The sequence below is a fragment of the Maylandia zebra genome, linkage group LG2 (genome assembly GCF_041146795.1).
Source record: "Maylandia zebra isolate NMK-2024a linkage group LG2, Mzebra_GT3a, whole genome shotgun sequence".
In the NCBI taxonomy this organism is placed as follows: Eukaryota; Metazoa; Chordata; class Actinopteri; order Cichliformes; family Cichlidae; genus Maylandia; species Maylandia zebra.
The window spans coordinates 20,218,624-20,232,780 of record NC_135168.1 but is presented as its reverse complement, the minus strand read 5'-3'; the positions used below and the strand labels follow the sequence as shown (position 1 = coordinate 20,232,780).

At 42.0% G+C, this 14,157-nt stretch overlaps 1 protein-coding gene across 4 annotated transcripts; it reads right to left on the bottom strand.

Moving 5' to 3' along the window:
• Position 1: 1 nt before the first annotated feature.
• LOC101484408 (uncharacterized) lies at positions 2 to 13,602 on the bottom strand. Of its 4 annotated transcripts, none has more exons than XM_004552023.6 (22): positions 13,348 to 13,602; positions 11,756 to 12,656; positions 10,693 to 10,754; positions 10,483 to 10,521; positions 9,892 to 9,986; positions 8,153 to 8,190; positions 7,850 to 7,966; positions 6,615 to 6,740; positions 6,342 to 6,530; positions 5,883 to 6,007; positions 5,223 to 5,634; positions 4,948 to 5,145; positions 4,785 to 4,875; positions 4,581 to 4,597; positions 4,063 to 4,185; positions 3,749 to 3,877; positions 2,576 to 2,704; positions 2,363 to 2,493; positions 1,409 to 1,676; positions 1,177 to 1,315; positions 953 to 1,068; positions 2 to 840 (listed from the first exon to the last, which is right to left on the bottom strand). In XM_004552023.6, exons 2-22 carry the CDS (start codon positions 12,497 to 12,499, stop codon positions 781 to 783), a joined length of 3,348 nt encoding a protein of 1,115 aa, XP_004552080.3. In that variant the 5' UTR covers positions 12,500 to 12,656; positions 13,348 to 13,602; the 3' UTR covers positions 2 to 780. The 4 variants fall into 4 exon arrangements, with proteins under 4 accessions (XP_004552080.3, XP_004552079.3, XP_004552078.3 ...); XM_004552022.4 differs by having other exon boundaries at positions 11,756 to 12,653; XM_004552021.3 differs by lacking the exon at positions 13,348 to 13,602 and adding an exon at positions 12,816 to 13,335.
• Positions 13,603 to 14,157: the final 555 nt, after the last annotated feature.

Below are 14,157 nucleotides of genomic sequence, written 5' to 3'. Positions count from 1 at the left end.
AGTGGTTTTATTATTTTATTTTTCTAAAACATCAACAGAAAACTCCAAAAAAAGTGAGACTTACAGTTCAACATGTCAACCCAGGAAGTCGTGACGCCGTCATAGATCAAAGACTAGTTCACGATCACAGCCATTGATCTGTCGCTTCATTGTTTACAAACGTAACACTGATGTAGCGGTGAGACTGCGGTAAAGAGATGAAAATCGAGCCGTGACTAAATGGCACGAGACCAATGGTGACAGCACAAAACACTGGGTCTTTTATTTTGAAAATAACCAGATTATTTTAAGATCACGGAGGTAATCTGGAGTAAAATCACATTTTTATGTGACCTGCGTGAACTCAGGTGACGTGTAAGGAGAGTCCATCTTCAGGACGCTGTAGCTTAATCATGGGAAAGATCTGAGCAGAGGGGGAGTTGGGGTCGCCTGATGATTCTGTTGATCCGATGTTTTTAGATGAATAAAGAAAGTGATTGACAGCTGTGTAAACACCTGTACGGTATCAATTTTTTGTTTAGTTTTAAAATTGGGATCTTAAACACAGTATTCCTTTTCCTGACCGTTTAGACAGAAGAAGAACCAATAAAAGAGCTAATCAATACCTGCAGAAATGAAGCAAAAAAAAAAAGGAGGCGTGGCTACAAACAGAGTCCTTCAGGGTTCAATGCCACAGAGCGGCAGCAGAAAGTCGCTCCGATGTGTGCTTCAAACGTTGCTATAGAAACAAAGATTTTTAAAAAAAGTCCATCCACACTTCTTCCTCAGTTTCAGATGTTCTCACGGCGTTGTCGTCTTCACCTTCTTCTCCGCTTTGCTTTGCTCCTTCTCCAGGTATTTCTGAAAAACAAAAACTTCAGTTTGTTTGGTGGAGCCGTGTGTCAGATGTGTGGAGCTGATTCAGGCTCAAAGGTCATGTGTGGGTGGAGCTATGAGTGGGGCGGGTTCTCACCTGGAGCTTGTCGTAGTGCGCCTGGCTGCTGCAGTGCGTCTTCTTCGCTGTGTCTTCGTTGGAGTAAAACAGGAAACAGATGCGGCAGTAAAAACCTGCTTTCACATGTTCGACACCTGCAGGAAAACAACAATCGTATTGATGATGACGCCTTTTTTTTTTTTTTTTTTTTTTTTTTTAAACATAAACCAGCCAACTGCCTGGTGATCAGAAAGTGTCCTCACCAATGGGCGTGTTGGGGTCGTACGGTGGAAGCGGCATAGACGCCACGCTGGGTTTGTTCTCAGCAGGAGGAGGAGCCACGGTCTCCCCGCTCTGATTGGTCGATGTCTCCATCTGCTCCACCAGCTCCTCCTGTTTCTCCTGAGAGGAGAGAATTTGTTTAATCCAACTGTATTTTAAGTAATCAATAATCACGCCGTTATCGGTCATTAAAGATCTTCAGAAACGACTCACGTCCTCGCTGCTCCTCTCAGCAGAAACTTCAGGAACTTTCTCCGCGGCCAACTTTTCTTCCACCGCTGTCTCTTCGCTCACATCAGGGGTCTCCATTTCCTCCTCCTGCTGCTTCTCCTCCTGATTCTCCACATCCTCCTTTTTCTCCTCCTCCACCTCTGGTTGGGCCTCCTCTTTAGGTTTCTTGGCCGGTGGTTCCTCGGCATCTTTCGAGAACTTTTGTGGCGAGTCGTCACTCGCTCTCTTCACGGTGTTCGGCGTTCGATGGCTGAGTGAACACAGTGAGATGAGACAGAGCGTTTAATGTGACACAAACACAAACTCCCAGCATGCACCTCAGTATGCTCTTCACCACAGCCTCAAAAACAGGACTGCAGATAAAACTGAACAGAACCTTTGGACTAACAAGGTGTGACCCTTGGTCAAAGCTTTAAAATGTGATGTTTCATCAACACTACAGAATAGTCGTCTGACCCGACAGTCAGCTGGTCCCAAGGCTTTCATAGAACCTCAACAAAGCTTATAAAACATCAGAAAGAGTTGTTTGACTTTTCACCATCGAATGTTTTTCTCAAAATTAGCAAACCAAAGAGTGAAAATCCCTGGCCGACATTAGAGGGCAGGCTCTCGGGACACTTCAACATAAAAACAGTATTTAAAGTTTAAACAAGTCGAAGTTTTCATGACTGAATTGTTTTTTAAGTTTTGTGATAATTTTTTTTGTTTCCTGCACAGTGATGACATCATGCACTCAGATGTCAGCCTGGAGATCATTCTGGAAATACAGGATTTTCCAGCAGTTAATGGCAGAAACATGTTCCAGCGACAGTTCCTGCTGCTTGTGGTAAAAGAGTGTTTCTAGATTGGTTGTAGTTTTTATTTGGTCGCCAGTCGAACAGCCGTTAGTGGTGACTCATGCACCCAGGGGCCACAGAAGACGACGATGACGCTCACCCGTGTTTCAGTTGCTTGTACTTCCTGCTCACGTAGATGGTCAGGCGCTTCCCGTTTAACTTTGGCGACTTCGCTTTATAATCGGCAGCCATCTTCTCGGCATCCTCGGCATTGTACATCTCGAGGAAACACTGAGGAAAAATGTTGGACAGTTTTAAAGCAGCAGTAATTAAACGGATTCAGTTCAGGCGTGCGGTTGCCCTGGTTCTGTACCTCTCTCCGGATCCTGTTCAGGAAGTACTTTTTGACCTTGCCAAATGGCTCGGCGAACTTCAGGATTTCCTCGTCTGTGTATTTGCTGTTGGGGAGCTGACCGATGTACACCACCTTGCTGGAACCGGACTGAACAGCAAGCAGAAAAGAAAACGTGATCAAATCAAAGAAAGGAGTGGGGGAAATTCAAAAGGTCTCAAAATTAATTCATTATAATCCTAAAGGCTGCCGTAAAACAGACGTTACTGATGCAAACTGAGCTTTATAGAACCTTAAATACACTCTGAATCAGTTAATCTAGCTCATAATCTGGATTAAGAGTATTTATATAAATCTCTTAATCCAGAGTGACCGTAGATTTATTGAGGAAGCATTGAAGCTATTTTTTTGATATGTGGAGAATTTAACTTCAGACACTTCCTAAGCAAAACTGACTATTCATCCACTGCCCTGTTGTCCATCGTTACCAACATGAAGCATACTGGGAGTAATCCTTGAAGCCCTTTTCTAAACTGGAGTAGTTGCTGTCATGTTTCAAATGTTATGAGGGAAAGAGTGTGAAATATACAGACTCTCGTGCAGAAGGTCAAACATCTCGCTTCGATGTTCACAATGTTTCAGACCTCGTCTGTATTTACAGGGATCAGAAATGACCTTAAAACTCAAGATGAGGAGTTCAGTTCCCTTAAATACTTTCTCACTCCATACTAAAAGTCTAACATGTTACAGTCAGATCATCAGCCTGCTTTTGTAGTTTAAAACTGGTTAAAAGAGACTCTGAGCAAATGAGTCTTCCGCTGCTTCTTTAAACAATCAACAAAATCAAGACAGTGCAAAGATGGAGGTAAGGCATTCCACAATCTGGGGTTAAAAGGAGATTGTGGGACCATTAACAGCCTTTGTCTTCTGTGGGGATATGAGATTTTGGCCATATCGCACAGCCCTACGAGAAGCTCAGAAATATACGCTGGAGATTAAAACTGGGGGCTGCCTTTATCTTCACCAGTTTTTTGGATTTTAGATGGCCGATGTTTCACGTGGTGCATTTCATTTGTTCGTGGCTCAGTTCTGTGACAGAGCAGACTCAGACACATGAATAGAGGTTTCAAACATGTCTGACAAAGTCAAACAAAGTCGCGTGGTGTAATGAAATAAAACCAGCCGAATGCTCACCTGGATGGTGGGGTAGCTCATGGAGTGACTGATCCTCACCGGCCGCCCGCACACCGACGCCGTGATGTTCCCGTTGTAGAAGTTGGCCATCGCCCGTGCTTCTTCTTCTGTGGCGAACTGAAGGAACGCCTTACAAGGGAGAGGAGACAAACAAAGAGGTGTTTAAACGGCACAGAACAAATGTCTGTAACGCGTACGCCTTAACCTTAAAAGATGCTTCACAAGTGACTGAAAGGAGCTCTCAGTTTTACTGATTTTCAAAATTAATCTCTAATTTTAAATATTTTAAATACTGTGAGTGAGTTCTGGAGTACCTCGGGTCTCAGGTCCAGCACCAGGTGTTTGACCACCTTCCCGAAAGGCTGGGCGAGTTTCAGCAGCTCGTTGAGGTACTGGTACCCTCGCCTGAAGCCGACGATGTTCACCACCCTCATACCCTGATGGGAGGAGCAAGAATTGAGGAATTCCAGTGAAACAGAGTGAATGAAAACAGGTTTCTGAACAAAAGTTATGTTGGAAATCTCAAAATGTCTGAAGCTAGCGCAATTACATACAAAAGCAAGGATATTATGGATCAAAAACCATTATTAATGCAAAATTTTCCTCTGTGTGGAGGTTTGAGCAAACACCATTATAAACATATTGATTATTATAAACTCAGAGTATTTATCAAAGTAAACGCGTCTGACGAAGCACTAAATAGAGTTAGAGTGACAGTGTGACCTCAGAGGATCAGATTTAGAGGGAGTGTCATGCAGCTGAGATGCAGTGATCCACAGAAACATGAAGTCAAATATTAAAGGTATCAGAGCGACGGCGCTCGGGTACGTACCCCTCGCCTCGTGTTGTCTGCAGAGAAGAGGAGACACAAACAGAGAGGAAGATGTGCGTTAATTTCAAACACCTTTTTGTTGATTGAAGACATCGTCCTCACATCCATGAAGGAAAATGACTTTTTTAAGGAAAAGCTGGTGCTGCAGCACATTACAGGTACAAGTGTTAACTTTGATCTCTAAATATTGATCTGATCAGGTACCGATATTGTCCGACTCTCCATGGGCTTCGTCGTTGTCTTCCTCCAGCTCGTCCAGCGTCACAAAGTCCTCCATGTTCTCTGGGAAGTCCTGCTGGAAGAGACATCATTAACACACCTGTGCCACTCCTGGATTACAGACTGAAGGACAGAGCAGGTGCATCACCTCTTCTTCGGGTAGATCTCCCTCCGCTGCCTCCGGCGCCTCTGAGCTCTCTGCCGCCTCCATGTTCGCCTCCTCTTTGCTCTCGTGCTCCTCGGCCGAAGTTTCTGTTTCTGCCGCGTCCGTTTGTGGCTCTGACTCCGCCTCCTGCTTGACCTCACTCGTGTCTCCAGGTGTGTCATCAGTGACATCATCAGTAACCTGTGTGCAGTTCGGTTTAATTCCAGGAATCACTTTTGGCTTTAATATATTTTTCTTCATCTTTTTTGTTTTCTCACCTTCTCCTCCTCTTTCTTCTCCTCCTCCTCCTCCTGTCGAGCATCCTCAGACTCCTCTACCGTCAAATTCACAGACTCTGCTCCCTCTGACTCCTCCCCCTCTCCATCAGTTGCTGCCTGCTCCTCCCCCTCCCCATCCTCCCCTCCTTCCATCACACCTGAGACTTCCTTCTCCTCCTCCTCTTCCTCCTCCTCCTCTGGCTCTGCCTTCACTTTCTTCTCCTCTTTCTCTTCCTCCTCCTTCTTCTCCTCCTCCTTCTCCTCCCTCTTCTTGTCTTCTTTGGACCTGGAGGTGGATGATTTGGATAAGGTGGTTTTGGAGGAGGTCCTGGTTCCAGTGCCGGAGGAGGTCGAGTTGGCTTTGCCACTCTTCCTGTTCGAAGCGTCTCCTCCGCCCTTCCTTGCGTTCACACTGCGTGAAGCACAGAAGCATTAATGCATTACTGACTTAACTTTTCTTACTCAAGTTAGCTTTATTACTTATTTACTTTCTATAATTACTTTTTTTTGGTCAAATTTACTTTATTTTCTTTACTTGCTTTTTGTTAACTTAATCCAAGTTACAAAATTCTGTTAGTGTTTCCTACTGCACAGAAGAGGAAAGAGTCCTGCACCAGGTCACAGACAATGTCACGGCCATCACGCGTCTGAGGTACTCACTTGAGGGTTTTGTACTTGGTGCAGACATTGAGGCGGATCCGTCTTCCTCGGATGGTGAGGGGGTTCACAGTGTAATACTTCACCAGCATCTCTGCATCCTCTGCAGTTCCCAGCTGGATAAATGCCTGCACACATGGAAAGTCAGACTCATTTTAGCTCATGGAGGGCGTACAGGCCAATTTTGTGACCAATAAAAAAAAACAAAAAAAACCACACTTTCCACACTATCCACAATCACGAAAAGCAGCATTAAAAAAACATTAATGAATAACTGAATGTTAGTTAGAACTACCAGACCACATGGCTGACATGCCAGGTTTAAGCAACACTGGTGTCTGAAAAATTTTGGGGTGGTGGTCGAGGGATGAGAAGTTTGGATCCAGACAGATCCCTGCTCGACTTTTAAGGCTTCAAACTTTCCTTTTTGCTAAAGCTTAAAGTCAGCGATGGCACCAGTACCTGGTCTGTTAAGAAGAGGTGTTTCTCCACAACACCAAAGCGCTCAGCAATGGTCAGCAGCTCCTTCTTCTTCTCATCCTCGCGGGGCAGGTTGGAGAAAAAAACTACCTTGCTGGCTTGACCTTTGACCTCCCTCACAGGTCTGTCCATCAGTCGATCCATCGGTCGGTCCATCGATCGCTCGTCTTTCTGAGGGTCAAAAACGGAAACCTGTGAGGGTCTGAGTGTGTCAGAAAGCAGTGAGTTTTATTTAACCGGCGAGGGCAACATTACCTCGATGAACATGAGGGTCTGGGACAGGTAGAAGGAGATGGATTTGCCGTACAGAGATGCCGGGTGCTGTTTGTAGTAGTTCACCACATCCAGAGCTTCTTCATGAGTGCTCATCTCCAGAAAAGCCTGATGGACACAGATATTAGACTTCAGGTCTTACTGTGAAACAGGAAACAGGTCAGATCCTGTGGTTTGTGATCTTTAGGACGACGATACTGAAGCTTGGCTCGTTTCTGTAAAGTGTGAGGGCTTGGACTGAGCGATGGTCAAAGTTTTTCCTCTATACAGACTTTCTGGGGAAGTTTTTCCTTAAGTTCAAGTCACCCTTCTCTTTTTTGGTTTATTTGGTGCGCTTGTTTAAAAATCCTTCTGAAAAATCAACCCTTATTTGACCCGTTTAACTTTATGAGTTATGTGACATATTCAGCTTAATTTAAATAAAATTTGTAGTTAACATTTTGTTCTTTTTTAAACTTTGATTATATTTGATCCAGACATCATTTTTTGCCATTTATGTAGATTTTAACTTGCTGCAGTCAGTACGTTATTAACTTATACTGAATTTTAGTTTGATTTTTATTAAGCTCACTTTGTTTTATTGAAGCATATATTATTATTATTATTATTATTATATTACAGCATTTTATTTAAGATGCGCTAACGTGATATTTCTTTTTCTCTCCTTTTTAAAAAACATTTTGAAAATTGTTCTTCTGAGTCAGAGCAAAACACAAATACTTCAAACAACACATCAAAAAAATTATTTGTATTTTCTTAAAAAGAAGAAGAAAAAAGAAAAAGTCCAGACATCTGACACATCTTCGACTGACTGACCTTCCTATGACTCATTAGTCTTCCCTTTCTGATTTATATTAAATTACATGAGTCGTCACATTTAAAATCAATCGCTACCTCCGACCCAATCCCGACAGAATCAGCTAACCTCGCAAAGCCCAGCAAAATCTTACCTTCACACAATGAATATTTCCAGTTACAGCCCTCAGAGTTCATAGGGGTGCTCAGAATTTTGCACTTTTAATTTGTGTTATTATTTTTACTTTAATTTCATGAGTACAGCTGGTTTCCACATCAAATTCATGTGAGTGTCCCAATCTAAAGCCAAAATCTGTTTGTTTTTTTGTTCCCTATGATTTTTAAAAATTATTAAAAGGTATTTTTTCCCTTCCTCAGATTTGAAATGAATGAAGTGGAAACAGCGAGGTGAGCTGTCCTACCTTGTTCTTGAGGATGAGGTGCTCCCTCAGGCAGCCGAAGCGCTCAGCGAAGGCGAACAGGGTCTTGTTGCTGAGAGGCTTCCTGTCGTATTTCACCACCACCACCCTGCTCCTCAGCTGAGGACACGACATTTAACACTGCTGCACCGTCACTGAAGCACCACAAAGCTTTTCAAAGATATTCTGGATGACGTGAACTTTTAAACAATGTGTTTGGCACAGAGGGAGGAAATATGTTTACTGAAACCCTCTGAAATCCACAGGGTCAGAGACACAGCAGGTGACACAAGCGTTCAGACTGACCTTATTCAGACCCAGCTGTCCAGGACCTCCACCTCCACCTGACACAGAAAAACACAATGTTTAGGCCACCAATTTAGGATCTTTTAAGTGACCAAAATGACCATGCAGGGTTTTTATTTTATACAGAAATAAACTTTTTAAAGGCTCTGATTACATTAAATTAGGGTTGTGCGATATGACCAAAATATCGCAAAAACATTTCCCATCCTGATAACACTTTATATCACAAAATAGCGCATTTTCTGTAAATGCTGTGAATCTCGGGCAACTCGATTTGCGTGAAGTGTACCTGGAGCACGCGACGCCTGAATCTATACATTTTTAGATAGAAGCTGTAATGTCTGCCATTTTCATTGTGAGTATTTATTACATGGCGTGCTGCTGGGAAAAGCCTGTTCTAATGTTTGAGTCTAAAGATTATTTTGAGCACCTGACTTCTCTTTTTTATCTGTGATGGTTTTTGTGCCCGAACATTTTCAGAGCAATTATTTAATAAGTAATGTAAGTCAGCAAGTAAATAAAGTAAGATAAGTAAGTACAGTAACAAAAGTATAGTAAGTACACTAACCAAATTAATAAGGTAAGTATAACAAGTAAAGTAAGAAAGCTGAGTAAAGTAAGCCAAGTAGAGCAACTATAGTTTATTTATTTTACTCACTAAAGTGATCACAGTAAGTAAAGTACACTAAATACAGTGAGTACAATAAACAGTAAATGAAGTGAGAAGAGTAAAGAAAATATGGTAAAGTAAGTACAGCTAATAAAGTGAGTAAAGTCTGACAAGGAAGAAAACAAATTACAGGAAGAAAAGCAAAAGTAAAACATGTTTAGTTTTGCTACTTATCTTACTTAAATAGAGTAAGTATGTACAGTCAGTAAATAAACAGAAATAGTAAAAGTAAAGTTAAATAATGAAGTCATTAAGTAAGACAAGTAAACTAAATAAACAAAGGAGTACACTGAGTACATTGAAAAAAGTAAGCAAAGAAAGTAAAGTTAACAAAGTACAGAGAGTTAAATAAGTCAGTAAGTAAAGGACGGTAAGAGTAAAACTACATTAAAGAAAATACTGGCAGCAGCCTCTGCCACCTCTCAGCCTCCTAGTAGATGCACCTATGGTATGAATTTCAAAATCCTGCATCACCTTGTTCTCAAATTGTTCAAACCTAAGTCAAGTCCATGAGAAAAATAAGAAAGCTCTGGCTGATTCATTCAGATAAGTAAAGTAGGTAACAAAACTAGGTGTAGTAAGAAAAGAATGTGCGTAAGTAAAGAAGGTAAAGTAAGATATGTAAAACAAGTACCGCTAGTAAATGAGGGAAAATAAGAACTAGGTAAGTAAGTAAAGTAAGTACAGTATGTACAGTAAGATAAGTAAAGTAAATAAGACAGACAACTAAGTATTGAAACAAAATTAAAGATAATTTACTCAATTCCTTTAATTACATAAGTATAGTAATTAAATGAGTATATTATAATAAGCTAAAGTAACTAAATTAAATTGAGTAAAAAGACTAAGCTAAGGATGCAAGTGAAGTCAGTACATTAAATGAACAAATAAATGTTCATTATATTAAAAAAAATGATGGATTTAAAATATCACGATCGGCCCTTTAGAATTTTAAAAAATACATAAGGACAAGTTAAGACGATTTATGTCCTGGAGTGGACTAAAACCTCCAGCAATAATGATAACAGTAATAATTAGAAGAAGAAAAAGGCATCTGCATGTATCTTACCCCAGCTCGAGGACATCCCTCCCATTGGTCCTGAAGACATGGGGGCGGGACCCAGCAGCCCTGCAGACAGGTTGGGGGTCTCTGACAGACCTCCACTGGAAATAAATGAACTAGGGTGTGGGTCAGTTATCAAACATCTGGATTATTAGAACAAAATATAATATGATGTAATACAATATAAAAATTACTCAATTAGCACAAACAAGCTATAGAAGCTGCAAAGAGTCTGTGAACCCCAGAATTTGATTTTTTATGATATGATGTCTGATTCTCAACTGCAGTCTATCACAGATTTTACTTTAATTTGAAGTATTAAAGTATTTTTACTTCCAGTGTGTGAACAGACTGAAGTGTAATGTCCCCCTCAGTTGCCTGTAGCAGCATGTGGGCCGACTCTGCTAGTCCATGTCATGATTTCACTTCTGAGTGCTTCAATGACAGCACAAGCTAACTTAGAAATGCTAGTGCTATCATTGCTATCACTTAGCTTAGAAATGGAGTCCACAATTCAGTCATGATTACAGAGAGCAGCAGATGAATTATTTTCTACACTATAATTACTGTTTTGCTAACAGTATCAGTGTCTCTTACCCTCTGCCTGAGCCCATACCGGGATCCCACTCAGGATACCTAAAAGAAAAAACAAACAAACAAAAAAACATTCACACAATATTAAACATCTATTAAAGAGGGAAAGACCTCCGAGTTCAATCCAGCATAAACCAAGTAGGTGACACATCTTGACTGACTGCAGATGGTTTCAATGTTTTGGCTCACTGTTGTGTATTAAGAGCGACTCACATGTCAAGAAGCTGCCGTCTGTTTTCAGCATGGCGGAGTCCATTAATGTGTTGATTCCACTCCTACAAACACATCTAGAGAATGAGTGACGCTCAAACACTTTCATTTCCTAACATGGAACCTCTATATTAAAGGTCCAGTTCAAACAGTTATTAACCTTAAGTGGTTCATTCAGAAAAGCACCCAGGGAATTGTTTTTGTTTTGTTTTTTAAACTAAGTAAAAAATATATATATATTATCACCTGTTACTTAAAGGGTATGATAAAATGGTTCCTGTACCGTTTTAAAAATTAAAGGAGTGCTTTTTAAGATCTTTTAGAAATGACTTAAAAAAAGAAATGAAAAACAGCATTTGATGCCTTTTTTCCAAGAAAAGAAAAGGGTAATGTGGATCTTTTTGGATTCTAAACTGGCTAGACAAAACAGTAACAGTCACTGATTTTAAGAAGGTTATAAAATACCATGTGTATATTTCTCAAATCTTTAGCAAAGGCTTGGGAAATAGAACATTTTAAGACCATTTTAATTCCTTTTTTAAAAGTTCATACTTAATGCCCCAGAAGAAACCCTGACACCACAAACTAAAGAAAAACAAACACAAGACCCCAGCTGCCAAAAGTCTCACAGGTTTAAAAGCTGCCAATTCGATAAGTCCATGAATGTGTGAGGAGCTTTAAATGTTTCATGTTGGAGACACAAGGAGCAAATCAAGATCCTCCCAGGACTTTGTTAAAGCTAATGAAGTGAAAAGATCAAGTATATCAGACTGAATGTGTAACATGAACAGCTTTACCAGCTCATGTGAACAGATACTAATTATAAAAAGAGATTTTTGGTTTAATTGGATGACCGCTGGAAAGATCCAAATCTAACTGGTCAATGCTGGAGAGCTTCAGCTGAGAAAATGGAGACAGGGAACATGCTGTGAGGAGATACAACAAGGAAATTATATGAAGTAAACCGGACCTGAATCAGCGCCTGTCACTGACTGAAGGAAGACTGGAGCTCAAACAATTACAGTTAGTCCGAGAAGAAAAGAGGAAGCAGGTTGGACGTACTCACCATGGTGGAATGAACGTCAAAGTCACAAAGAGAACACACGTGGGGGAACATGGGGGGCATGACTCCCAAGAAGTCTTGGACTTTTCCGTTTGACGGGGAGCCCATCCTCCTCTGCATAAAGACGGGCTCAGACGGGCCCATGCCGAGCCCACTGCGGTGGGAAAGCTCAGAGTATGGCCTCTCTCTGCTCCCACCTCCACCTCCACCGCTGTAATTTAAGCCGTAGCCCCGGCCGGAGGAGACGTCCTGCAGGGAGCTGTACCCAAAGTCTGTGGAGGACTTGGCTGAACCTTGTCCCAGAGAAGAACCACCCATCCTCCCCACGTGTCCCTCTTCCCAGCTTCCTCCTCGATACGCAGCATCAGAGGACATGGCCGCCCGCCGCTCTCCTGCTTCCCCCTTGCGACTCTTCAGCTGTCTGAGGATGTGTGGCAGCGTCTCCACACTGATCTCCTCCTCAGGGATTTCAGCCAGAGCGTCCAGGTCAGAGGGCGACAGCCCCAAACTGGCAAACAGCTTCATGGTGCTGCCAAGATTGCTGGTGCTGCCGCCACCGCCGCTGCCACGTCGGGACATCTGCCCGCTGCCGTCCTGGCCCTCCATGCCCATGCCCACACCCACACCCATTGGTCTGTTGGGACGCTGCTCGTTCATGTTGAAGTTCAAGGTTTCTGCAGCGGCCAGGAGCCCCCGACCCACAGCGAAGTGTTTCTGAGCGCCGTCAGCCTGCGTCTTCTGAGACATGATATCAAAAATTCTGTCCCGCTCTCTGGATTCAGCACAGAGAGCCAAGATAAAGAAGGAAACAGGCGCTGGAAAGGTCTTCAAAGATGACAGGAACTTAATGTGGTCAAAGAGAGCAGGAGCTCCTTTTCTTCTGTGGTGGCAAGTCTTATTTCTGCTGAGACACAATGAGGTAGAAAAAGCTTCAAACAAAGCCTCTCCTAAGAAAACAGGAGCCAGTGGAGGCCCTGAGCAACAGACGGAGGAGCACGACTCTGATCTTTACTGCAAAGGGAACATAGGAGGCGGTTAAAGGAGGAGAGAGAGAAAGATTCACCTCAGCCCAGCAGGAGGAACATGACCTGATGCAAACAGAGTGATGGAGACCGCCTCACTGAGGAAGAGAAACTCTGAGTCCACGAAAACATCGACAAGAGGCGAGATTACAACGAGCCTCTGAGTGAATCACAGCCTGACACAGACCAGGAGTAACATCTGTGCAGGTACAGTGAGAGGAGAAGGAAAGGTGTACCAAACACGCCTACGGGGGAGGGGCTAACAGCTAAACTAAGCTAAATGCGCTAATATCATCCATAAACACTACTCTGTTTAGCCTGACATGTTTTAACTAAAAGCATAGATAATTAAAACTAGGCGTCCAAAAGTGAGTAAAAGCAGACCGACAATGACTCAGACAAGCTGTGTAGCTAAGGTAGCTAACATTGCTAACACACGTCGCCTGCTACATGCTAACACTAGAATAGGTAAAACCCTTCAATTATCTGATATTTAACGTGCAAACTGTACATGAAGCTGTTGATATATAACGTGTATAATGAGGATTAATCTGTAGACACAGACGCTCTTACCCTTTCTCCAAAACCTTTTAGATCAGTTATTTATGAGCCTGCGTGAGAGACAACCGCACACTACGAAGTATCGCGATATTTCGTCTCAACTCACAGCGGGTTTTACTGAGGTTTCTCCGCTCTTCGCGGTTCTTTTTCTTCTTTCTAGTGCAAATAGAGGGCTCGGCAAGTTCTTCTGTCTTTATTACTAGTTAATTAAACTACTCTTATCATCAGCAAGACCGAAGAGCTGGAAGGACAGTTAGGGCTTGTGAATAAAGTTTAAACAATGGACTCTCCCCCCGTGCTCCGTTTAATGGTACGTCTCAGTACGATCACGTGTCTGAATGTAACGATCAAACAAAAGGTGTCTGTTCAGTTTGTATGAAAGCTCAAAAATCTGCAGCCAGTTTTAAATACATCATTTAAATACATCATCTTGAATGTCATCTTTTTGTAATTTTAGGATAATAAAAAATAAGAGGAGAAAGGAAATAAATCTCCTTCGTTCACATTTATTTTAGCTTCACAGGTTTACTTATTTCTGCTTAAACATCTTGTTTTTCTGAACAGCAGCATCAGTCAAACTAGAGGAAGGTAGTGAGGAAAACTGTTGAGAGAATGAGGTTGATTACCTGGCAGAAAATAATCCAGGTAGATGGATCACCTGATCAACCGGGTAAATTACAGTGGAAGCCCAGCCAACCACATGCTGCCTCATGCAGAAGTAAAATTTTTTGCCCTTTATGTGGTACTGAAACTGAAAATTATCAAAGAAAAACTGATGTCTTTGAAAAAAAAAAAAAAAATCTTTTTATTATTTTTGGAACA

Coding starts and splice junctions, on each gene's coding strand:
- LOC101484408 (XM_004552023.6), bottom strand. CDS start 12,499: ATGTCTCAGAAGACGCAGGCTGACGGCGCTCAGAAACACTTCGCTGTG. Junction 5,635..5,882: donor ACCAAGTACAAAACCCTCAA/GTGAGTACCTCA, acceptor TGCTTCACGCAG/TGTGAACGCAAGGAAGGGCG. Junction 2,705..3,748: donor TGAGCTACCCCACCATCCAG/GTGAGCATTCGG, acceptor CTTGCTGTTCAG/TCCGGTTCCAGCAAGGTGGT.